Source organism: Bos indicus, chromosome 17 (genome assembly GCF_029378745.1).
Source record: "Bos indicus isolate NIAB-ARS_2022 breed Sahiwal x Tharparkar chromosome 17, NIAB-ARS_B.indTharparkar_mat_pri_1.0, whole genome shotgun sequence".
Classification (NCBI taxonomy): domain Eukaryota; kingdom Metazoa; phylum Chordata; class Mammalia; order Artiodactyla; family Bovidae; genus Bos; species Bos indicus.
Genome location: NC_091776.1, coordinates 61,322,516 through 61,347,504, shown reverse-complemented (window position 1 = coordinate 61,347,504; position 24,989 = coordinate 61,322,516). Strand labels below are relative to the sequence as shown.

Below are 24,989 nucleotides of genomic sequence, written 5' to 3'. Positions count from 1 at the left end.
GAAGAAAAATATGTCGGGTTCCAAGTTCTGAAAGGTGCAACGTGGGAGTCAGTAAATGTTTGAGTTTTGTCTTCAGATGGCCATATTAAATTTGACCTTACTGCTGCATCACTATATTTGAAAATGTTTTGTGAGTTAGACTTCCTGAGTCTGTAAGAATTCCTGAGCATACAGGGTGATTGCTGAGAAGTCCACGATACAGAGAGGGCCTGGACACTTGCACCCTGAATACTGAGCGGTCCCAGAGGGGCCCTACCCTAGAATAATGGTGGGAGGGGCTGGGCGCCCCACCTGGCTTGTGGGAAACTCCTCTCTCTCCTACAGAGATACTGTCAGATTCCGAAGAGGAACGGATGTCTTCTAACACCAATAGCTATGACTATGGTGAGTCCAGGGGCTCTGTGTCCAGCTGGAGTGGGGGTGCCAGCTGGACTGGGCTGGAGAGGTGGGCAATGGAACCATCCAGCAACCCCCCCACCCCACCCCACCCCCCTCTCAGGAAGGAGGCAATGAACACCTTTCACTGCAGGCTGAGCTGGGTTTGCCTTCCCCGCCCCCCACCAGACTCTGGGCTTTTTCCTTCTTCTCAGGGGTTGAGGGCACTGGTGGGAGGGAAGGGAGAGGGTTTCCCAGAGGCTGAGCCAGCCACAGACACCTGCCTCTCCCCGCTTGCACCCCCAGGTGAGGAGTACCGGCCGCTGCTCCTGTACCCGGAGACCACGGCCCAGATCCTGGTGCAGGCCCTCAACCCCCTGGATTACAGGAAGTGGCGGACCAAGCCCATGTACTGGAGGGTCCTCAAGGTGTTCAAGGTCAGGGGGGGACCCTGGGGCCAGGCTCCTGACTTGGTGACAGCCCAGGACAGTGGCCCCTCTGCCTTCTCCAGAGCAGTGAAGTCAGGGGCGGAGTGGGGGACTCTGCTGAGGACTTGATGGGGAAATACATGAGACTGGGGCTCCGTGGGGAATGTGAGTCATGGAGCATGGCTCAGACTTCTCCCCACAAAGAAGGAAGGGGAGCATCTTCCCAAGGACAGAGAGGAGGTTGGGGACTCCTGACCTGCTGAGAGCCAGGAACTGGGGCAGGCGAGAGTGTGGGTCACAGTGAGTCTAAATGAGATTAAAATAGCACTTTTCTGACCCCTCACTGCTTCCGTGGGCTACCTGTCTCCTGAGGTCTGGATGTGAGCAGGCTGGTTTCCATGAGGCAGGACTGCAGTGCTTTCCACCACCCAGACCCAAAAAGCCAGAGGCCTCACCTCCTAGCCCTCCACCATGGATACCTTTCAGGCCTCCTCAGACCCAGGGGGCAGATAATGAACAACTAATACTTATACCCCAGGACAGCTCTGGCTATATCATGATCTCAGGCAAGTCCCTTCATTGCTCTGAGCTTCAGCTTCCTCCACTGTGAAATGGGGTAATGATAGCGCCTTTCTTCTGGAATCCTTGTGTCAGTAAGTTAGTGCTGCAGCAGTGCTGTGTAAAAAACAGCCCCCAACATCTCACTGACATATGATGACAATATTTATTCTCATCCAGTCATCTGAGATGACTCTGGGTGGTGCTTCAGGTCTGCCCCATATCTCCTTCTGGAGCCAGTGGGAGTATGCTGTTTTCTTGGCAGAAGAGACCAAGGCAGACTCCCCAGGCACAATTGATGCCTCGTTCACATCACATTCACCAACCGCCCATTGGCCAAAGCAAGCGGCATGGCCAAGTTCGACATCAGTGGGACAGGGACATATATTCGGCAGACTCTAGTCATTTGACAAAAGTGTGGGGGTGATCAGTTCTGTTACGGGTGGAGGGGGATTGAAGAGTTGGGAACCAAATCCAGCCTATCGCAGTGGTTGTGACAATTTGATGAACACCCTATGTGAAGGACTGACTCTGGTGCTTAGCATGTGGTAAGCACTCCATACGTGTTGTTGTTAGTTTAGTTGCTGGCTAAAAACACAAGGTGTCGAGTCCGTCAGAGCTGGCCCTGTAGCCCGGTTTCACAGCCTGTGTGGCTTTGGAGAAGTTTCTTAGCCTCTCTGAGCCTCAGTTTCTTTATCCAAAAGGTAGGAAAACTAAGAGTTCCTCTTCAGAGTGTTGGCAGTGGCCAGCACTGGGTTGTTGGCGGTGTGTTCAGCAGCAGTCGGAAGCGCCTGGGGGCCTGCTCCAGGTGGGCGCTTCAGTGGTAGCGCCTTGTTCTTTTGTTAATTGATTGATTCATTGTTGCACCGGGTCTTCATTGCTGCCGGCGCCTTTCTCTAGTTTCCTGAGCGGGGGCTACTCCCTAGTCACGGTGTGCAGGCTGCTCATGCAGTGGCTTCTCTTGTTGCGGAGCGTGGACTTCAGGGCGCACGGGTTTAGTTGCCCCGTGGCCTGTGGGATCTTCTCGGACCCAGGATCGAACCCGTGTCCCCTGCATTGGCAGGTGGATTCTTAGCCACCAGGGAAGTCCAGCCTGGTTCTTGAATGACTGAGCTCAGGGCGGAGGCCAGGCCCAGGCCTCCCTGCCTTCACCCTCCTGCCTTCCTGCACTTGACAGCTGCCCGTGGAGTTCCTGCTGCTCCTCACCGTCCCCGTCATGGACCCCGACAAGGAGGACAGGAACTGGAAGCGGCCCCTCAACTGCCTGCACCTGGTCATCAGCCCCCTGTTCCTGACCCTGACCCTGCAGTCAGGGGCCTGTGAGTATCCCTGCCCCCGGGCAGGCCCAACCCCCCTCCTCCTCACATTCCCGAAGTTTTCTTCTCAGCCACCCCAGGGGACCCTGGACCAGCGGGGCAGTCCTGGACATACAGTAGACGCTTAATATGTGCTTGTGCCACGAGCCTCCGGTGGTCCACCGGTCACACTGGCTCCAGAGAGGAGCGACACGCTGGTGGCCCTTGGACCAAATCCAGCCCTCTGGCACATTTGCTTGCGTTACCAAATTAACAGAGTTGATGTCAAAATCCAGAGCTGGATTTCTCAAGATAATCTGAGCCACATTCCTAACAGCAAAACTGGCAGAAGCTGAGAAGAAGCAGGTCCCCACCGCCCCCAGTGCTGGTGCCCACTGACTAGCTCCTCACAAACCCCTCCACTGCCTACTGAGTGACCTGGGTGGTCCCCGCTGGCCTTGAGCCTTCCCCCGTCTGCCCCAGGCTTTCCTTTTCTGACCTGTTTTGGCTAGAGCACTGCCCAGTCTTGTCAGGTATCTTCTCACTCCTTCTGCTCAGGTTCTTCCTGTTGTCTGACTTGAGTATCTCATGCTGCCCAGTCCTCTCTCTCTCTCATCTGGGCTCCTGCCCCTCAACCCAGGGGCATCTCCTGGAGGTGGCGGTATGGTTTTGGTAGCAAATACAGGGCTGAGTGTGGCTTTTTTTTTGTTTTTTTTTTTGCTAATGAGCGTCAGGATAAAAAGGCTGCCAAATTCTGTTTCTCTTCCAATTTATGGGAAGATGTGGTCGCTGAGAAAGGAGTCAGTGTGAACCCAGAGATGGGAAGGGCTCCCCCTAGTGGTGCCAGCGGGCTGGTTCATGACAGCCCTGCCTCTCCAGTCCCCCGGGAACTTGGTTCATCATTCTTGTGGCTTCTTAAGAGAAGGGTTCCCAAGCATTCAACATTCAAGAACATCTTGATTTTTCTCCCATTCTAAACTGTTGTATTTGATATTTTTCTTTAATCAGTTCTTTTTTTTTTTTAACTTCAGTGTACTGGAAAGGAATCGGTTTCACCGGCATCAATGGGAAACCAGCCTTGTTTCCAGTACACTTAAGATAGTTAAATCTGTTACTGTGAGAGTGCTGAAGATGGAATCCATTTACGGAGATGTGATTCTATGATATTTAGTGCCTTGTCCACCTGCCCCAACACCGTCTAGTGGTAGCAGGTCCATGCTGGGGAAAGACTGGTTCGGGCTAACGCGTTTGTGACCCCTTCCAGGTTGATCCCTGCATAGAGAGAACCCCCAGACTTGGCACCCTGCCCAAGGTCTGGGGGTTCTCTCCATCCAGGGGTCAGCCCAGCAGGGGGTCACCTGCCCAAGGAGGTGACATGTCTGCCAGCCACACCTCCTAATCTCACTGCCAACTTCCATCTTCCTTCTCAAGGCCACCCTCAGAGCCCTCTTTCTTCTTTTTTTCCACACCACCCAGCATGCAGGATCTTAGTTCTCCAATCAGGGATCAAACCCATGCCCCCAGCAGTGGAAGCAGTCTCACCACTGGACCACTGGGGAAGTCCCCACAGCCATCTTTCTAAAGTGCCACTCGTCACATGTTGTGATCACTCCCCCACTCTAAGACCTCCAGGGCTCCCCAGTGCCTCTTGGAAGAAGGCCACGTCCCCCAGCCGTCATTCGAGATCTCCGAGATCCTGAGCCAGCCACCTTCCCCGGCCCTTTATCTGCTTTTGGTGACACAAATCTGCTCAACTCCTTCCCTTCCATCGCTTCCCTCTGCCCGTGGAACCCTTGTGCCATCCTCTGTTTACAACTCAGCTCACATCCTCAGCCACCAACCCGTGCCCCTGTCTCCTCCTGAAATTCCACCGGCACAGGACTGAGAAATACAGAGAAAGGACCTCTCACCCAGGTGTCAAGTTCCAAAGCCAGCTCTGCAAGTGAAAGTCACATCCGTCAAAATTGCCCCCCAAAAATCTCCTGCCGTGTATTATGTGCACGATTTTATATATTCAGCCCCTTATGTTATCCTTAGTGCACTGATGTTTATGAGCCCATGAGCTGGACTAAAGAAAGAAGAAAACGTCTTGTTACATGTGTCTGGCCAATTGAATCATCCATTGCCTTTAAGACTGGTGATGTAAGGATGGTATATGGGAATTTCTAGAATGTTCTGCCTGCCTGCAGGGTTTCCTCCCTTAGGTGTTTTAACATGAAACCTCTAAAACCTTTGTAACTTTGTAGTGGGTTGGTTCATAGAGTAGACTTCTCAAGAGAGCCAGAATTAGTAAGGTTGAGTTCGACTGTACAGGTCATCTCATGGAGCCATGCCTATCCATTGGTAATGCCTGGCTGGAGGGTGCTCCCTTTAAGCTCGGGTGGACCGAAGCAGCATGGTTGATCAGTGATGTCTGCCTTGGGCATGAGAAAGGATAGAAGGAGTGAGTGGTCTTAGCCATTCCTATCTTAGCTCCAGGCTGGAGAGTCTGTTTTTCATGTCTGTCTTCCCAGTGTGAGTAGCTCAAGGGCAGGGGGCTATGTCTTCAATTTCTCTGTCTCTCTGAAGTTCCTAGGACAGGGCTGGGCACACAGGTGGTCTCTACCTTATATCCAAACAGTTGTTTGAGTTTTATCTGTGGGTTTTATCCCCTCCACACCCTCTCCATCATGTCAAGGGGCTTCCAGGAGGAGCTGCCAAGTTGAAGCCGTGGAGAGGACCAGCTCCATTTCTCGTCCCTCTGCAGATGGCGTCTATGAGATAGGTGGCCTCTTTCCCGTCTGGGCCGTGGTGGTGATTGCAGGCACGGCCTTGGCTGCAGTGACCTTTTTTGCCACGTCCAACAGCGAGCCCCCCAGGTTTCACTGGGTAAGAAACCTCGGCTCTCCAAACTGGGAGGGGGGATGCTGAGGTCTCCTAGGCAGATATCCTGGGACTGTTAGGCCACTAATCACTTTCCATGATAACAGGTCTTTAAGGCCACTTTTAAGAGATTTTGTGCCTGTTCAAGTTCCTCTTTTTTTTTTTTTGGTAACAACTTCATTTTATTGAATTGCAATTCATACACACATACAAGTCACCCACCTGAGGTGTACAATAACTGTATTTATTATATTTATAGGACTTCCCCGATGGCTCAGATGGTAGAGAGTCTGCCTGCAATGCAGGAGACCTGGGTTCACTCTCTGGATCGGGAAGATCTCCCGGAGAAGGAAATGGCAACTCCATTATATTCATGGAGTTGTACAACCATCACAGTTTGGGATTCACCACCACAAAAAGAAGCCCTGAACCCGTTGACAGTCACTCTCCGTCCTCCCCCATCACCCTCTGGCCAGCACAGCTGCTTTCAGTCCCTCCAGATTTTTCTGTTCTGTATATTTCACATACATGGAATCACACAATACGTACTTTTTGTGGCTTGCCCTCCTTCACTTAACAAAATGTTTTCAAGTGTGTCCGTGTTGTAGCCTGTGTCAGGACTTCATTCATTTTCATGGCGGACGACTATTCCATTGTGCAGGCATAGCATATGTTGTTTATCCATTCATCCATGAATGAATCCTGGGAGGGAGTTTCCCCCACTTCTTAGCTATTATGAATAATGCTGCCATGGTTTAGAATTGGTTTAGGATTTTTTGTGTAGAAATGATTCATTTCTCTTAGGTGTCATCCTAGGAGTGAAACTAGTAGGTCAAATGTAAACTGTTTGTTCACTTTTTGGAAGATCTACCAGACTTTTCCACCACTGTAACTGGAAAGCACCTGAGTTTGTAATGATCACATCCCAATGGTGGAATTGTTTTGTCTTTGGGGGTGTTTCCCCTACCACCGTGCTCTCCATTCTGCAGGATGCTAAATAATTTTTTAGGCAGTTTGTCCAGAGAATTTTTTCCTAAAGTTTAAACCAATTATTGCTTTTAAAAATTCTAGTCTTTATTTTTAGAAACTCTGAATTTGAACCCAAAGGAATTTGAATTTTCAGCAAATTGATTATTTAGAGAAGTGTTGCTGTTTTTTAGTCACTCAGTCATGTCCAACTCTTAGCAACCCATGGACAGGAGTAGCCCACCAGGCTCCTCCTGTCCATGGGTTTCTCCAGGCAAGAATACTGGAGTGGGTTGCTATTTCCTCCTCCAGGGTATCTTCTCATCCCAGGGATTGAATCTGTGTCTCCTGGGTTGGCAGGCAGATTCTTTACCACTGAGCCACCAGGGAAGCCAGAGAAACGTTAGCTAGTGTTTCTTACTAGTCTTTGAAGTACTCACACATGCTCCAAGGTGGATGCACCTTGAACCCATGATGCTGAGTGAAACAGGCCAGTCACAAAGGCCCACATACTGTATGAAGCCGTTTTTATGATGTGTCTAGAATAAACCATCCAGAGAGACAGAAAGCAGAGTGGTTTCCAGGGGCTGGGAGGAAGGTTGGGTGGGCTGGGGAGCGCAGTATGGAGTTCCTTTTTGTGGTGACGGGGTGGCATTTGGTCCATTGACTAGAAGCCTGATGAGAGCTGTAATGTGCCCCTTTTTGACAAAATGGTAATGCTGAGCTAGCATTTTATTGAGTGCTTACTGTATGCCAGGCTCTAACTGCTTTGCGTCAACTCACGCTCATGACTCCCTCACAAGCTAGGTACTGTGATCGTCCCATTTTATAGCTGAGGCGCTGAGGCTGTGTCCCGTTTCCTCCCCCAGCTCTTTGCTTTCCTGGGCTTCCTGACCAGCGCCCTGTGGATCAACGCGGCTGCCACAGAGGTGGTGAACATCCTGCGGTCCCTGGGCGTGGTATTCCGGCTGAGCAATACTGTCCTGGGGCTCACGCTGCTGGCCTGGGGGAACAGCATTGGAGGTGACGCGGGGCCGGGTGGGCTTCTGGAAGGAGCACGGCTACCTCACTGCTCGTTGCTCCCTCAGCCAGAATGACACATGGGCAGGGCTTCCAGGACATGCACCCTCAGCAGCGCTCAATGCCTACTGTCTTTGGAGTGAGCATCCCCGGGCTTCAGGTGGGATGGTCTGGACTGTACCTGAGACTGTAGAAGCTCCAGTCTCTTCTCTTCTCGCTGATGCACAGATACTTGATGGCTCCCCAGAGTTCAGGAGGGACATGGAGCTCATTGCAGTCAACCAGCAGAATATATCCATAGGTGTGGCATGGGTAGGCATTCATGCATACATATTGAGTTAGCCAAAGAATTCATTTGGAGTTTTCCATTTGACAGTAAGAAAAAGCAGAATGAACTTTTTGGCCAATCCAATACATATATCCTTTAGTTAGAGCTGCCAAGTACAGTTAGTCAGGTTGTACACGGCCCAAGGGCATGCTGACAAGGAGTCAAAGGCCCCAAAACTAGCTCTCCTTCCACTCACCTTTTTGGGCCCCTTTTCCTAATTTGCACAGAGGTACTGTATATGCTGGGGCTTCCCAGGTGGTACTAGTGGTAAAGAACACATCTGCTAATGCAGGAGACACAAAAGGTACAGGTTTGACTCCTGAGTCGGGAAGATGCCCTGGAGGAGGAAATGGCAACGCACTCCAGTATTCTTGCCTGGAGAATTCCACGGACAGAAGAGCCTGGCAGGCCACATACAGTCCACGGGGTTGCAGAGTCAGACACGACTGAAGTGACGTATCCTACGCGCACTGTGCCAGCAGGGTCAAGACCTGGGTGAAAGACTGGTGCTGGCTTGTCACACCCACGAGGTTGCCCCTGGTGGGAAAGAAGCAGGTGAAAAGAATTAAGGAGGGAATTGTGTCTCACGGGGCAATGTGGCCGCCCACAGCACCCAGACAAGCCAGTGTCAGAGTCAGGCAGATGTCCGTCAGTGTTTGTTGACTGAATGACTGTGGGTAAGAATGAAGGAACTGGTGACCAACAAGGGCCAGGGAAGTCTCGCACCGCTCAGGGCCTTCTCTTGTTTCCACACAGATGTCTTCTCAGATTTCACGCTGGCCCGTCAGGGCTACCCGAGGATGGCGTTCTCGGCCTGCTTCGGTGGCATCATCTTCAGTATCCTTTCTGTGGTGGCCCTTCCCTCAGTGCTGGGAGCCACGGGTGGGCTCTATTCCTCCCCCTCCGGACGGGCTTTCACGGGAACGCCTGGGGCAGGTGCCTCGGCTGCTTGGGCCTCAGCTTTTTCATCTATAAAATGGGGGTGTTGAGAGGACTGACCTCATAGGTTGTTGTAAAGATCGAATGAAGTGACAGAAATGCTTGGTAAACAGCAGTGACGGCAGCTGTTCATCTTGTTAGGGCAGAAGTCTTATCAGTAGGTACCCACACACTAAGCTTGTGGAAGACCTCTCTCCCTCTCATAGATGTCATGGTTTGTAGATGTCAGGGTTGGCACATTTTTTCTTTTTTCCCCTAATTATTTACTTGTTTTTGACTGTGCTGGGTCTTTGCTGCTGCACAGGCTTTCTCTAGTTGCAGCGCGTGAGAGCTACTCTAGCTGTGGTACACGGGCTTCTTACTGCAGTGGCTTCTCGTGTTGCAGAGCATGGCCCCTAGGGTGCGTGGGCTTCGGTAGTTGCAGCATGCAGGCTTGGTAGCTGTGGCACACTGGCTTAGTTGCCCTGCAGTGTGTGGAATCTTCCTGGACCAGAGATCGAACCCACGTCCTCTGCATTAGCAAGCAGACTCTAAACTATTGAACCACCAGGGAATTCTGGCAAACTTTTTCTTAAAGGGTCAGAGAGTACGTATTTTAGATTTTGTGGGCCATAGCACTCTTTTGCCACTCCTCAACTCTTCTACTGAAGTGTGAAAACAGTCATGGGCAATACATGAACGAATGGGCCTGACTGTCCCAATAAAACTTTATTAATAAAAGCAGACAGTGGGCCGGATTGTCCTGTAGGCTTTCATTTGCCTGGTCTGTATAGAAAAGAGAAGGTCAGGCAGCCTAGGGCTGTGAAAAAGGCAAGGCTTGGAATCCAAGCAGTCTTGGGTCCCAGTTCCAGCACTGCCACGTGCCAGCTATGTGACCCGTGTGCAGATGCCTCCTGCCATTTGTCACGGCCTGCTGCCTGCCGTGACCTGCTCCTGGCTGTAGGGCTGTGGCCTGTCCTGACCTCTCAGGTTGGGGTGGGAAGGATTGAGCCTTGGCTGGAGCAGTGTCCCCCGTGCCATGCTCCATCACCAGTCCTCCCAGTCACTTCACATGAACTCTGTTTCTCCATCTCACCAGGCCCCAGGTGTTTGTCCCTTCCTGCGATCCTTACAGATTGAGGCAGAATGTACAGTGGACACTCTTAGGCGCTAAGGATAGGGTTTCCTCAGAGAGGGCTTTTGAGGGAACGGAGTGGGTTGCAGCCAGAGATCAGAAAGATCAGTGGGCTGTGTTCAGTCAGGGTTATGGGGTGTTATATTCCAACAGACTTCCTGAACTGGACTGCAGATATGCTGGTGGGAGTGGGGCTGGGCTGCCTGCTCCAGATCTCCAGGAGCCACGTGGAGGTGAAGGTAAGTACCAGATGATTCAACAAGGAGCCGCTTCATAAGGGTCTCTTCTCTTCCCCTCCCCGCTCTGGACCAGAGACCATTCACATCTCAGTAGGTTACACTTATTGGGGAGAGGACTTGTCTAAATGTGTGATGTCTGATTTGTATCATATCTTTAAAATATTTTGTATATAGGATTAAAAGTCTTCCTTGCAAGGTCATGGAGTAATTATTAATAAGATGTAGCTTTGAGGGAAGGGGGCAGGAAGGCTCTGGACTCCTGTCTTGGTCTCATCACTGAAGTGTCTTGTTATAGGACTTTCACTGAAGTAGAACTCTGAGGGTCTCTAAGTCTCAGCTTCTTCACCTGTGAAATGGGTTGATCCCACCTCCCAACTTCCTGGATAAGCACACACGAGATAAGGGCCAGGCTGAACACCTTATCCCAACCCTGTTGGGAGAGGACAGGCCAGGATGAGAGTGTTGACAACAGCCCCAGAAGGGAGGAACCTCCATAGATTTGAAATGCACTGAGCAGAAGAGGCTCTGTGGATTCAAGGGGCTCTGCAAATTCTCTGGGGGCACATGAGACCTCTTGACCCCGGCATTCCAGGGGGTGGTGGGCTGGAAATCTGCACTTGTAAATACACTACCTGGAGACATAGGAAGGTTAGGACCCTTGAGGGACAGTTCACCTGCAAGAAAACACTACTTGGGGGCAGGTAACCCAATTGTGTAGGTGACTTGGATGGGCCTCCTATGGCCAGATCTTCCAGCTTTTTTTGAGGAGAAGAAATTGGGATTCCTAGGTGAGCTTTCGGAGAAGGCAGTGACACCCCACTCCAGTACTCTTGCCTGACAAATCCCATGGGTGGAGGAGCCTGGTGGGCTGCAGTCCATGGGGTCGCTAGGAGTCGGACACGACTGAGCGACTTCACTTTCACTTTTCACTTTCCTGCATTGGAGAAGGAAATGGCAACCCACTCCAGTGTTCTTGCCTGGAGAATCCCAGGGACGGGAAAGCCTGGTGGGCTGCCGTCTCTGGGGTCGCACAGAGTCGGACGCGACTGAAGCGACTTAGCAGCAGCAGCAGGTGAACTTTTCTCTTTGGAAATATTGCATAGTGCCCCATGCAAGGCAGATGTGACCCAGATTTGCCCAGAGTGTACATTCCCAGGGACTCGAATTCCGAGGCCAGACCAGAAAAGGATGAAGATGGGGTGGGGCATGTGGCCCAGGGGACAGTTTTAAGGCGAATCGTGTGGAAGCACTTGGGTGTGCAGCTGAATGATGGAGTCATTCATGGGAACAAAGTCGCCCAGCTCTTTCTGCAGGAGGCAGCTAGTTCTTGAATAGTCGTGTGGATGATGTGTAATGAACTGGCGGTGGGCCGGCCTTTCACAGTGGCCACACCCATAAGCCAAATAGCTACTGCTTGAAAAGTTCACTTTTCTAAGGGGTAAACACCCTCTGTCTGCAGATTTTGTTTATACTTCTCTTGGGTTTAATAGGTTCCTTTCATTCCTGACTCTCAGACAGCTCCAGATAATGAGGCTTCAGGGTTGGCCCCCTGGGGGCCCTGTTTCTTTCCTTTGGCTCCTTGTGGAGTGTGTGTCGGCATTTCCTCTGCCTTTGTGCTGAGTTTTGGAAATGCTTGTGCAGTTGATTGCGTAAGACACAGGGCATCACAAGAGGTCATCACAGAAGGAAGTCCGCGCTGTACTGTTGGCTGAAAAACAGGTTGCTCTTAAACATGTACCTACTGTCTGGTCCCACGTCTGGTTGCAGAATACACGGGGCTTTTGGTGCACACGTGTACCCACACATTTGTGTGGACATATGTTGTTGTATGGAAGGCAGGGGAGGGTAAGAGCTTGGACTTCGGATTTGGGCTCTGTCACGTACTACAGTTGATCCTTGAACAATGCAGGAATTAGGGGTGCTGACCGCCCCACATCACAAATTGCGTAGTGCTGTCTCTGCCTCAAAAGCAAGTGAGTGAGTGACAGTGAGTATCCGACTCTTTTCGACCCCATGGACTGCAGCCCGCCAGGCTACTCTGTCCATGGGATTTCCCCAGCAAGAATACTGGAGTGGGTTGCCATTTCCTTCTCCAGCCTCAAAAGCAAAGGAATTGATAAATGAATGGCCCAGGGGCAGGATACTGAAAGAGTTAGGATAGAATCAGGACTCAAACCCTAGCTGTTTTTCTTTTTTAATATTTGTCTATACCAGCTCTTCATTGCGGTATATGGGATCTAGTTCCCTGACCAGGGATCAAACCTGGGCCCCCTGCATTGGAAGCGCGGCGTCTTAGCCACTGGACCAGCAGGAAGTCTCAAACCCTAGCTCTTTGGATTCCACATGTTGTGATCTCTAATCCAGCATGGACTTTTCCCCCTGGCTTAAAGATTGTGAAATGAAAGTACAGATACTAGGGTTGAAAGAAACCCACCCGCATGGACTCAGGCAGTTCAAACCAGTGCTGTTCAAGGGCCAGCCATACTCGGTTTCCTCGACTGCGGATTGTGATCATCATGAAGGCCCCCTTACACGATGGGGGCTGAAAGGGCATGGTGGGTGTGAAATACCTAGCGTAGTGCCTAGGGTTAAGCCTTGCATATGTGTTAGATAGGTGCTAAGTCTGGAGGGGAAAGAAGCGGGAAGGGGACTGACTATTCCCCATGGACAGCGGAGCCTGGGGGGCTACAGTCCCTGGGGGGTCACAAAAGAGTTGGACACAACTGAGCATGCGCACGTTCACGTTCAGGTGGTTTAAAAACATTAAACTTCAAGTTGGGGCAGCCGTCTCACAGGGAGGCCAAAAGTCCCTCCCTGGTCCCTAACGAGGGGCCCTCAAACCTCAGTTTGACTGTCGGCTGCCGTAACCCAGCCTCTCTCCCCTGTTCCCCCCTGCAGCTGGAGCCGGACGGACTGTTGGTGTGGATCTTGGCGGGCACCCTGGGCCTCAGCCTCGTCTGTTCCCTGGTCTTGGTCCCACTGCAGTGCTTCCAGCTGAGCCGAGTTTACGGCTGCTGCCTGCTCCTCCTCTACCTGACCTTCCTCGTGGTGGCCCTGCTCACTGAATTTGGAGTGATTCACTTGAAAACTGTGTGAGTGACGCTGTGTCAGGGTCCGCCTGGCGGTCGGGAGGTGTCACTGCAGGCGGTGAGACGGAGGACGAAGTGCCTTCTGCAGAACCCGCGTGGCCCCAGCTGTGAATGGGGTGTGGGTTTGTGGGGGCCGTGCTATCTGCCAAAGATTCCAGGTCACTGCTGTGCGCAGTGAGGACAGTCAAACGTTGTTTCTGGGACTATGGTGACGGGGCTTCCCTGTGGACAGAGTCCCAGCAGCAGGCGGAAGACTTCCTTGCATTACCTCCAGAGCCTCTTTTGAAGGTCGGGGTCTGGGTCGAAGGGGGAAGCCTGGATGCCTTCCAGGCTGGTTCGGGAAGACCCCAAAGACTTCAGGGCTGGAGGCGGTTAGTCACCCCTTGCTGCCTTCTTGCAACGTTTCTCAGGGCTCAGAGGGCTGCCAAACCAGGGTTTAGGGAATCGGGGTGACTCAGACCTGGCAGATAGCCCGTGTCGGGTCAGCATACAAAGTGTTCTGAGTTTTGGAGCTGCACCGTCCAGCAGAAATAGGAGACGTGACCCTAATTGTGAATTTCTGAGTCGCCATGCTGATAAAGCCAAAAGAAAAAGGTGGAGTTAATCACAATACGTATTGCTCCACAATGGCAGCCAGTGGCAATGGCCCATCAGCGGCTCCAAATTAGACGGTGCAGCTCCAGGCTCTGCCTCTAGAACTGTCTGCTGACTTCAGAGGTTTCCCTAGCTGCAAAACAGGAGTCAGTTTGACGGTGCCTGGTGCCTACCTCAGGGGGAGCCCTGGGCTGGGGTTCCCCTGCCTGCAAGCTCTGGGAGGGTGGTGAGCACTCCCGGGTGCCTTCCTGCTGGCAGCCAGTGACCCCCTTTTTAATAAGCCTTTTTCCATTTGCTTGATGCCTTAGGCCAGCAGTAAAGGGATTCAACTGTCTTTTCTTCCAATGAACATAATTATTAAAATTTCAAGGACACAGAAAATAACATACACCCAGCTGTTACTAGTTCTTCTTAACCTGGGCCAGGGTGACAGGCAGTTGGATCCAGGGCCGAAGGTTCTTGGGCCTGACGGATCTGGACTTTGTGGCGCGTCTAGGGGTGGGGCTGAGGTGGTGCCATGGACTGGCACGGCTGGGTCCTGTTCCTGCTTCCCACGATCATGGAAGCCACCGCGTGGTGCCTGCTGGAAGTCACGAGGCGGCAGCCACAAGTACAAAGCGGAGGCTCTTTATTAATATGCCAGAAATCCGCAGCACGGTGGGTTTTCTAGGTAACAAATCGCCGACGTACAAAACCTTACAGCGTCGTTCCCGCTACCGATACAAAATGATTGTCATGTGGTGTGGAGTAAGGCTGGGTTAGGGGAGGGAAGCAAGGAGGAGGGGCCGGATGGCGTCCCCCTCCCAAAGCTGGGTCACGGCACAGGGCCATCAGACGCTGACTGATAGGTGGTAGGGACCCAGAGCAGGCTGGCGCGTCTCACGTCAGTGTCACCAAGCTGAGGTGAGAGTGTCTGAGCTGGGTGAGCTCACAGCCCTGAGTGACACTCGCTCCCTGCTTGGTGGCCTGTGTGTGAGTGGGAGGGTCCGCCTGAGGAGCCCCCGTGACCCCACGGGCAGCTGTCCTTAGCCTCAGTGACGAGGGCGCCCACCGGGGGCTGGGGTCGGGCCATCCGCACTGCTGCCCCTTGGCCTCCAGCCCGTTCCTGACTGAAACAGGGCCTTTCGCAGGATGGCTGGGGAGCCTGGACTCAACTCCACTCTTCCTGGTAGCAGCCATCACCCTGAGGGTGGGCGTGGGGTACACTCAGCCTCCCTGGGACCCCCTTCTGAGGGCAGATGCTGAGATCGGAGGACTCATGCCCTCCTTTCAAGGCTGCCCCTTGCCTCCTGCTTCCAGAATGCCCATTTCAGTACATAAAAGCTAAAAGGCACCCGGTTGTGCAAATAAAGTTCCTTCTCTGGAGCGGGGAAGGGGTCCAGGCCTGGGCCTGGTGCCAAGCTGCCCACAGCAGCCTGTCGCTCCCCAAAGATGAGGAAGACAATGTCCGTCTCCTGATTCCTGGTGGAAACCTCAGTGGTTCTCAGTGATTGGTTTGTTTTCCTAAAGGGCTGTGCTTAAAAAAAAAAAAAAACACCACCACTCCTCCCCTGATGAGGGGCAGAGCTATGGGATGCTGGCTCTGGCGATCAACCCTCCGAGGCCACAGTCAAGACTTGGCCATGGAGATGGGTAGGGGAGCCGGGTCCTGCCCTGCTGGAAAGAGAATGCGGGGAGGGCGGAGTCTCTGCACTCCACCCCACCCCCGCCCCCTACCGCCTTTCTAACTCTTGGAGGCAGCTGGAGAGCTGCGGTTGGAGCAGGACGCCCAGCGGGGGCTCCTCCCCCTGCCCCGTCCTCCCTGCATGCTGCCTCCTGCACCGGGTGTGCAGCCCGGGAGCCACCACTGCTAACCCCGCCTGCCGTGCATTCACGCCCCGAAGGCACTCCAATCTCAGGATTCGCCCAAGGTCCCTGGGAAACCGAGGGGCTATCTGAACCTACTCCCGGGATGGGGAAACCTTGGAGCGAGCCGAGTCCCCGCTCCCACCTCAGTCAAGTCCATGGGGAGTGACTTGCTCAAGGTGAGGGCAGAGCTGGCCAAGGGGGCCAACGAGTTGGGCGGCCGTGGATGGCCCGAGGTGAGCCTCTGTGCTTTTTGTTCCCTTTCCTCAGCACGCACACATGTGAAGGACCTGCTGCGGTCTTTGGCAGAATCCTGAATTAACCAAAATATGTTTTTGCTTGAACAGGACAATCCCAAGGCAAAAGGATTTAAGGAGAAAGCCCGTTCACTTTAGGACTTGGTCTGGGGTGGTAGCCACTGGCCTGGCCTCTGGCCTGTTCTCCTCCTATGGACCATCTTAGAAGCATTTTCAGCAACAAGGGTTAAAACTTACGGTAGGTGAGAAGGCTCATGGAGCCAGGATACAGAATCTCTGACCGCCCGGCGCTGGCTGAGATCTGACCACATGGAGTACCCATGGCCCCGGATCACTCGTTCCGGCAGGTGCTTGCTGGGTACTGGTTTCCCAAGGGAACACCCATTCCATGATCATCACATCTGGAGAAATACCATCCTGAGGATGTGGGCTCTTTCCTTCCTAAGTGGTTTTGTCCCCAAAGCAGGACACAGGAGCCCTGGGCCGTAGGGCAGGTCAGTGGGGAGGCTGCCGGGCAGGGAAGGATTCTGAGAGCAGCGTCAGGAAGACGGTGCGACAGGCACGCGGGCCCACTGTGAAGGCCAGCCCTGCAGAGATTGGCAGGTCTATTCACGTGCTCTTGTGAAGGGGCCTTCTGGAGCCTTCCACGTTAAGAGCCGCTCTTGGTGGCCTGACCGCCCCCGAGACGAAGCCGACTTCCAGGGTTAAACAGGGTAAGGCGATTATAAACCAAACCCCATCTTGTCAGCCTTTCTCTCCTTTCTGTATATAAATATGTGCATATATATATGGATGTGTATACATATATATAACATATACATATATACACATACATTACTTTGATACATTGTAGTAAAATAATACTATTGTGTTATTGCATAGAAGAGATGGCTTTTGCAGGCTGGGCTTAGGTGATGGTCTGGGAGCGCTGGCGGCTGCCTGGAGGCTGCTGGGTGGCAGGGACCACGCAGCTGCTGAGCTGTCGTTCCTCCTGCTTGCGGGCATGTTCCTCATACCACTCCTAAGGCAAGAGAGCAGACAGGGTGCTGAGTGGGTCCCGCCCCAGTCCTGCCAGCTAACCCCAGCCTGATGGGGGTCACCCAGGCCGGGCAGCACTGGGCCCTCCGCCTGCTGTGGGCAGCAGCAGAGAGTCTGCTGCCCGTGCCACCCAACTGGGACTGAATACCACTCATGCCCCAGACCTGCTGGAAAGGCTGACTGTGCCCCTAAGTGGAAAAATTACTGTGCAGTCTTTCCCTTTCTAATTAGAGGTGTGCAAACCTCCTTGTCCAATGTGCTTTGCACAATCCTCTTTGTAAATGAGGCCCAGGTAATAATTACCCTTTACTTGTGAACGTAATCTGTGTGGTTCACAAAGAGACGTGGCCCCCCCAACATTCCATGGTATATCCCCTTTGAGCTGGGTGTCCTTATCTTACACCCGAAAACCTGGAGCTCACAAGTTGTGTAAAGTTCCATGAAGTTTCATGCACCTCCTAACTCCCCTCTTCGAAGAGGCTGGTCCTGGCAAGCCGGCCAGGAACCACCCCACCCCGCTCCTCTGCCCTGTGTGTCTCCTGCTGTGCATGTTTCCTTCTCGGTTCTGGCTCAGAGGATGAGAAGGAGATGAGGTCAGATGCGGAAGAGCAGATAGGGGGCTACCTGTGTTGGGGAACTAATGCTTCAAGGGTTCAAGGCTGAGCCCTGAAGCACCACTGGTGGTGGTTCCAACAGATAATCCCAGAACTCCCCACCGAGCACGCCCCACAACTCAAGACGGGGACTGGAGATCAGCCCCTGCCCAGCAGTGGGGAGGACCACTCCCAGGCAGGAGGAGCTTGCAGCGCGGTCGGCGGGTGCTCCTACCTGAATCTCCTCTTGGTACATCTTTAGGCTCAGGTCGCTTTTGGTCCTTGATCTCCGTCCCAGAAACACCAAGGTATTTTGCTGGGGAAGAATGGAGAGGTTACAGGGACCCACCCAAGTCTGGGCCCTGGTGCCCGGCTTCAGCAGGACTCACCTGCTCCTCTGGCTTCTGCAAAGGTGCCCCCCTCCCCCAAAAAATCACTAAAACCTGTGGGGACAGGGGACTTCCCTGGCGGTCCAGTGATTAAGCTGGAGAAGGAAATGGCAACCCACTCCAGTATTCTTTCTGGGAGAATCCCATGGACAGGGGAGCCTAGCGGGCTATAGTCCATGGGGCTGCAAAGAGTTGGACACGACTGAGCAACTAAACACCAACCAGTGGCTAAGAATCCATCTTCCAATGCAGGGGCTGTGGGTTCGATCCTTGGTTGGGGAACTGAGATCTCACATGCCTCGGGGTAACTAAGTCTGTGCCGCAACTAAGGCCCAGCACAGACAGACAGACAGACAAACCAGACAGACACAAACTCTCTCTCTCTCTCTCAGGGGATGGACAGTGGGGGAGGGTTTGCACTGAGCTCCTTCGGACGAGGCCCTGGGGCTCCCCACCTCGTATCTCTCCAGCTGGGAGAGGATCTTGAGCAGCTGGGCAATGTCTGAGTTGGCTCCCCCTGCCTCCCTGTAGAGCTTCAGAACTGCGACCAGCTCGTCTTTGGAGAGCTCCTTCTCCAGGGTGATGCCGTCGTCCACTGCGGGAGGGCAGGGCGGTGGGAAGGCGCCTGGCTTGGTATGGTTTAGCCAGCCTCCCTGCTGCCCCTGTGGGGGGCTTAAGGTTCCCTGGATCTGCAGGATCCAATCCCCCATGTCGCCCCTACCACCTAGCACTCCATCCCTCCCAGTTCCTGCCCTTCAGTTGCTGTGAGGAGCGCTGCTCAGGCCAGCAGCGTTCAGGGGACACAGGGTTGCAGGAGGCCATCCCCGAGCCAGAAGGAAATGACCAGGTGGCCTGAGAGGACAGAGATTTGGAAACAAGCAGCCATAGGGATGTGGTGGTTTTGATGGAGAATCTGGAAAGAATAGAGGATCAGTACACAGAAAGCCATGCAACCCAGGAAAAGGGAGGCAAGTCACTGAAGCCAGGCTTGTCAAGCTGCTATGGACTCTGCGGCCTGCAGTATTTACATCGTTTAAATCAAGAACCAGAGGACAAACATGTTTAGGAACACAGGGATGGTAACTAAAAGGAAGAGCTAAGGGGTGAGCAGTCTGGGAGATGCGAAAGGTGGGACACAGGGCTGCTGGGGTCTTGATCTCTGACCTGTATTGTTCTGGTTTTTAAGATGAGATCCTGAGCTTTTTTTGGTCATTAAGTATTTGAAAATAATGCAAATAAGAGGTCAAGAAAGATAAGCCAGACTGATAAGCTGAACTGCCAGAAGACTGGACATCCAGACAGCTGAAAAGCTGACAGCTGGACAGAAAGACAGACAAGTGGCAGACACCTGCACCAACCTTCCGAGTCCTGGTTCTTGCGGCTGTAGTTCATTCGGAAGACAAAGGCTTCGAGGATGAAGGCCACAATGATGGTCATCACCACCTGGCCAGGCACAGGGAGAGGAGGCGAGAGGAATGGGGGTGTGTGAGTTGCGATGGGGCCCCAGAGCCCGGCCAGATGTATCCCCGGCCCCCTTCTCCCCGAACTGCACCGGGTGAGGAGGCGGCTTGTGAAGGCAGAGGACGGCGGGCACTCTGCGGCCCCCGACCTACCATGGTCACGATGTAGAAGGTCATGAAGTAGAGGCGGCTCCAGTGCGAGGTCTGGGAGGTGACACCTTCCTGCGGACGGAGGGAAGCAGGCGGTGAGCGAGCGGGGGCGGGGATGCGCTGTCTACCAGCTTTCTTCATGGCCCCCGCTCTTTACAGACCCTTCCTGATTTGCCTTCAGTTGCGGAGACAAAGGAGGCCAATGGCTTCTTGGGTGCAAAAACTCCTCTGTGCTCCTTAGGCCTGGACGCCTCCCCACCCACAGCTAATGGCTTGGGACTAAGGCAGGCAGCCTTTGGAAGAATTTAAAGGATGGGAAAAACCAACCAAGCACCTTGGCCACACTGTTCCTTGATTGGCAAGTTTCCCCCACAGCGGTGGGAGCAGGACAGAGACCACAGGCTGCCTGGCCTCTCCTGGCTGGTGAGGGATGTGCAGAGAGGGTGGGGAACAAGGCCACGTTCAGCTAATGGTGGGGTGGCCCCGGGATTCAGCCTATATCCTGGTCTCCCCACAGAACGCCGCCCCCTGTGGGGGACAGGAGAGCAATGCACCCCACGCTGGGCTGGGTGAGGGAGACCTAGCCTCAGAATGGTGGGCAGACCCCCCAAGAGCTGACGGGGAGGTCCTTACCATGATGATGTACCAGTTGTTGACAACCGTGAGCTCGAACAAGGTCACTGCCAAACAGAAGGGAGAGACAGAAGCGTCTTGATCAGACCCACTTTTGCAAAGTGGGGTCAGTGGCCTCTCTCCACCTATCCTGGGTACCAGGCACTTGTCTGCCAGCCTGGGCTGTGAGCTCCAGAGAGAGCGGCCAAGACCCTTCCAGAGCGCCTCCCCCATAGGAAGTGGTCCCGTCTCGGCCTGGCCCCCAAAGCATGCGTCTTATTGCCTCAGCAGCTCGAGATGCTGCAGTGGGGATCCTGAGGAAGAGCCCCCCAGACCTTCCTCAGTCTAGGATGTCATGAGGGGATGTTCTGAGAAAGCTGTGTCTGGCAAGGCCCCATCCCTCCGTGGCCCCCTGCCCTCCCAGCTTTTCCGTGGAAGCCAGGAGCAGAGCTGCGTGGGCCTGGCCTGGGTGGCACAGGGTACTGTGGCTGGGCACCCCCGTGACACGGGGGGTGGCTCCCCAGCATCAGGCTGTACCCCTCCCAGCCAAGCGTGAAGCTCTGCTGCTCCCCAATGCTGGGAAAGGGACAGCAGATGCAGGAAAACCTGGCGACCAAGTGAGCCCTGGGGTGGCAAACCAGACGCTCCATGGGGGCCAGAGAGGACTTGAACAAGCGTAGCACATGCCCTGGGGAGGGGCAGGCCTCGGCCAGCTGCACTCCCCGGCACCTGGGACCTGTGGGTGCCACCCCCGCCTGGGCTTCCTGTACTCACCAAAGCTGTTCAGGATGTTGTCAAAATTATTGAGATAGTAATAGCCCTCCTCCACGACGGTCCTGTTGCCCACGGAGTGGTTCAGCCAGCGGTAGGCGTCTGCCACTGTGCTTGTACTGGCCGGGGAGACGGGTAGGGGGAAGGTTACAAGACAGTCGGTCACCTTGACAGAGGACAGAAAATTTAAAGAAACCAAGGTCTGACCGAGGAGCATCTGGCCTGGACCAGCCTGGTTTCCTGCCCAGCACCCACCACCCCCAACCCCCAGCTCTCTTGCCTGTCTTCCTGTCTCAAGGGGAGTCCCCAGGGTGCTGGTGGGAACCCCCGGACTCGCCCCCCACATCCTCCTCCACTTGGCATTTCTCTGCTGCTGGCTAAGACCTTCTCCCTCTCAGCAGCTGCAGGAGGGGAGAGAAAGACAGTACCTCCTCTAGGCAACTCCTCCACCCCGTCCCCACCCGCCAGTCTGCGGTGTGGTCTGGAGGCCGGGTGCCAGCAGAGCCTGGAGAGAGGCCCACTCCTCACGGGGCTCCCCCAGCACCTGGCCGGAGCACTGTATTCTCTTCTGTTCTAAGCAGTCGCCCCTGTTCTGAGAGCTTACTTGCTACTTCCCTTCCAGCCTTTTTGTGGCTCATCTGCTATACCTCACGCTGATGTTTTGACACGTTTGGTCCTTGGGCCCCCGAGGAGCTTGTTCAGAGGGCAGCGCCTGACAGGGTGGGGTCTCGAGTTTGCACTTTTAAGCAGCTGCCCTGGGGGTTCTGGTGTGCCCTAAGATCTGTGACCCACCACTATGGGCTCTGATTCCAAGCCCAGCATGCTGCCAGCGGCTCTGGGACCTTTATCTATCAGTGCTTGAAGCTACAAGGACGGATTCTGAAGAGAATACTGGATGCGTCATGGGGGCCTGGGAGGAAGGAAGGGATCACGGGAGGTTGTGTTACCCACTCTCTGTCCTTCCTGCGTGTATCTGTCTCATCCTGTCAGGACCCTAGCTGACCTGTCTGCCTGTGGCCCCAGCCACCCCAGGGACAAGTAGGAGGAAGCCACGGGCCCCTGGCCTGCACTCCAGCAGTGGAGCAGCCTCCAGTGTTCAGCATGAAGGGAAAGCTGACGGAGGCCTGTTGGGGGAGAGGCTCCCTGAGCCTGCCTGGGGGACGGGGTGACGGGCTCAATGTCCTCGCTTCAGAGAGGCCCCTCCCCTAGCTGCTGCACTGGACTGACAAGCCCTGGAAGCTCAGCACAGCGATCCCAGGGCTGTAATGGGTGCGGTGGCTTCGGGAGTCGGGTCCTGGGGGAATCAGATGGCTGTGCCAGTCCCATCTGGGACCCTCCAGGAACGCAGGCTGCCCCCGGGGGGCCCCGGCCGTGAACTCACTTGCAGCAGTTGGGGTAGAGGATTCCATAGAAGAATTCCATGCCCACGATGGCGAAGGAGTAGTAGAAGATGAGCAGAGTCAGGCCCAGGCTGGGGAGGGTCAGAAGGCACAGGGTGATCGAGGGCCCGGCAGGAGAGCCCAGCTCGCCCAGCGGCCCCAGCACTGCAGACCCCCGAGCTGACCGAGGGGAGACGCGTGCCCCTAGCCAGGTGCGCCAGCCGGAGAGTGCCTGCAGGGGAGGGGCCTCGGATTCAGGTCGGCGGGTGGAAGAATGGCCGGGGTGAGGACTCTCGCACCAGACACCCCTCGACCAGCAAGTCACCCCTTACCTGTGAAGGCAGACACAGGTGGTAAGTGAAGCTGACAGCTCCCCGCCCTCCCTAACTATCTCAGACGGCTCAGTGAAGACAAGTGGAGCCAGGGAGACCGGTGGTGGTCAACCTAGATGTCTGTCCTTTCCAGGACTCCTCCTCGCCCCTCCACCACCCCCCACAACAATCCACCCAGCTGCCCGCCCCGAGAGGGCACAAGCCTCAGGGCACCTGGCCCTAGGGGCTCAGAGTCAGGGCGCTACCTGGCCATCCGGGGCAGCAGCTCAAACATGGTGTCCAGCACGTTGCGGTAACGCTTCTTCAGCTTAAACAACCTGAGTGAGGGAAGAGGGAGGCCGGCCAGGTCACTTGCAGATGCCGGGCGTGGCTGCAGCCTGGCCAGTACACTGCACCGGGGGGTGGGGTCAGGGCAGGCCCCGGGCCTCTCTGCCCCCTGAGTGCCTCCTCTCCCCCAGTCACCAGCTGGCCACTTGGCTTAGGTGACTGGCACCCTGGGAAGGGCGGTGGCAGTGCCAGGACGTTGGGGGCAGGACGGGACGGGCCACCTCTGACACCCAGCCGGTGAGCCTTCGGGCTCCGTCTGGTCACTGCCCGCCCACCAGACCCAGCCCTGCTGTCACCTCAGCAGCTGGAGGGGACGCAGGACCACTATGAAGTAGAAGGGCTCCATGTTGAAGGCCAGAGCCAGCAGTCCCAGGAAGGCAAAGGCTGTGACGGAGAAGTCGAACCTGGGGATGGGGAAGGAAGGAGGAAGAGAAGTGGAGGTCCGCTCAGCCCACCCCCCCAGGCTCCCCCACTCCAGGGGGAGCCCCCAGCTGGTAAGGGACAACGTCCCCAGGTTCCTACAAACGTGTACCATTTCCTACGGTGGTGGCCAGGGGAAAGTTGAGAGCAAGGGAGGGTTTTCTTGACAAGAGACTCAAAAAATCAGTGCTGAGGTGCAGTAGGGGCTCAGAGGGTCCCCATGGACCCTCAGAGGTTGTGGCGCTCTGGTTATGACTCTGAGCACACGTGATGATTGGAGCCCACACACCAAACCACCGCAAAGGCAGCTGCAGGCCCCGCAGCCGGCCAGCTTCCTGCCACCGTCGGGTGTCTCTGAGGCTGGCGTCGCTGGGCCTCTCAGTCAACAGTACGCCCCTCGGGGGTTGGAAAGCCTTTCCTGAAGGTCTCACGGCAGACACGGGATACACCAGTGACCCTGGTGAAGGGACTGCGGGTGGGGCAGGACCACAGTGGAGGCCCCCTGAGGCCAGCTCCCCCCACGCAGGATAGAGGACCGCCCCCCCCGATACATATTAAGGCCCTGCACCTGCCAATCACAACCTGCTGCTCTGCCCAGCTCCTCCCTACTCATTAACCTATTTCACTCATGACCGGAGACCACATGAGCGTGGCCTGACTTTGCAGGTGAGCTAACTTTCGTGGGCAGTGAGCGACCTCTTGGGGCCTCTGGAACAGGGACAGGGGCCTCCAGCTCGATGGTGACCATGCATCAGGCTGCGTGCCACCTCCTCTGTGAGTGCTTTGGTTTTCATGGAGGATAAGAGAGCTTAGTTGTCAGGGAGGGGTGTGGGGTTCGGTGACTCAGAAAGAGCCAGCCGGCCTAAGGACCCCCCAAGAGGCCTCATCCAGGAGGGACAGGTGGGGTGGTCCCAGGGAGGAAGATGAGGGCCTGACCCCAGCAGTGCCCAGAGCCACAGGCAGAACCCCTCCAGGAGACAGAGACCCAAGCTGGCCTCGGACCTTCTGGTGGTGGGTGAGGAGGGAGAGGGCCAGTGGCTTTCATCAGAGTTTCTGACGTGGTTGAGAAACATGCTCTGGGGACCTCCTTGGTGGTCCAGGGGCTAGAACTCCTTGCTCCCGAGGCAGGGGGGGCCTGTGTTCAATCCCTGGTCAGGGAACTAGATCCCACATGCTGCAAAGACTGAAGACGCTGGGCGCCACAACTAAGACCCTCCACAGTCAAATAAATAAATAAATAAATATTTAAAAAAAAAAAAAAAAAAAAGGAGCGAGACATGCTCTGTACTCACAGGTTCCATCCTGAGGACAGGTACTCAATGGGGCCCAAGCCGGCAACTTTCAGGAACAGCTCTACCGCGTAGACTGTGAGCAGGAGGAGGCAGTGAGCAGGGGCCCTACTGTGGCCTCCCCCACACCTGGCCTGTCTCTTCTCAGGACTCTCCTAAGGTCTGGTCGTGTGTCCTGCAGACACCCACATCCCACCTGCGCCTGCAGTGAAAGTGTGGGCCCTGGAGCAGGGCCAGGCCCAGATGCTGCCCACCCAGGGCCGCCTGCTAACAAGACCAGCATGTGCTCCCGCTGTCTGGGGGCGGGGGGTGCCAGGCAC

General features: G+C 54.8%; 2 protein-coding genes across 14 annotated transcripts in view; one reads left to right on the top strand and one right to left on the bottom strand.

Annotated features, from left to right (window-relative positions):
* SLC8B1 (solute carrier family 8 member B1) overlaps positions 1-14,195 on the top strand; it is a 29,945-nt gene extending 15,750 nt beyond the window's left edge. For 2 of the 6 annotated variants that reach the window (XM_070769629.1, XM_070769630.1), the window contains 8 exons: positions 325-384; positions 682-812; positions 2,539-2,680; positions 5,334-5,524; positions 7,354-7,507; positions 8,589-8,669; positions 10,060-10,124; positions 13,023-14,195. In XM_070769629.1, the coding sequence (XP_070625730.1) occupies positions 325-384; positions 682-812; positions 2,539-2,680; positions 5,334-5,524; positions 7,354-7,507; positions 8,589-8,669; positions 10,060-10,124; positions 13,023-13,220 (1,022 nt within the window). In that variant the 3' untranslated portion in view covers positions 13,221-14,195. The other 4 variants (XM_070769631.1, XM_070769633.1, XM_070769632.1 and 1 more) reach the window with 4 other exon arrangements.
* A 223-nt stretch (positions 14,196-14,418) lies between these two features.
* The window catches only part of TPCN1 (two pore segment channel 1), a 60,717-nt gene continuing 50,146 nt past the window's right edge, over positions 14,419-24,989 (bottom strand). For all 8 annotated transcript variants that reach the window (XM_019977468.2, XM_019977464.2, XM_019977465.2 and 5 more), the window contains 11 exons: positions 24,673-24,745; positions 23,257-23,364; positions 22,879-22,950; positions 22,304-22,393; positions 20,926-21,041; positions 20,173-20,219; positions 19,543-19,611; positions 19,288-19,372; positions 18,385-18,524; positions 17,776-17,856; positions 14,419-16,930 (listed from right to left, as the gene is read on the bottom strand). In XM_019977468.2, coding sequence (XP_019833027.1) covers positions 16,817-16,930; positions 17,776-17,856; positions 18,385-18,524; positions 19,288-19,372; positions 19,543-19,611; positions 20,173-20,219; positions 20,926-21,041; positions 22,304-22,393; positions 22,879-22,950; positions 23,257-23,364; positions 24,673-24,745 — 995 coding nt within the window. In that variant the 3' untranslated portion in view covers positions 14,419-16,816. The remainder of the gene's footprint in view (positions 16,931-17,775; positions 17,857-18,384; positions 18,525-19,287; positions 19,373-19,542; positions 19,612-20,172; positions 20,220-20,925; positions 21,042-22,303; positions 22,394-22,878; positions 22,951-23,256; positions 23,365-24,672; positions 24,746-24,989) is intronic.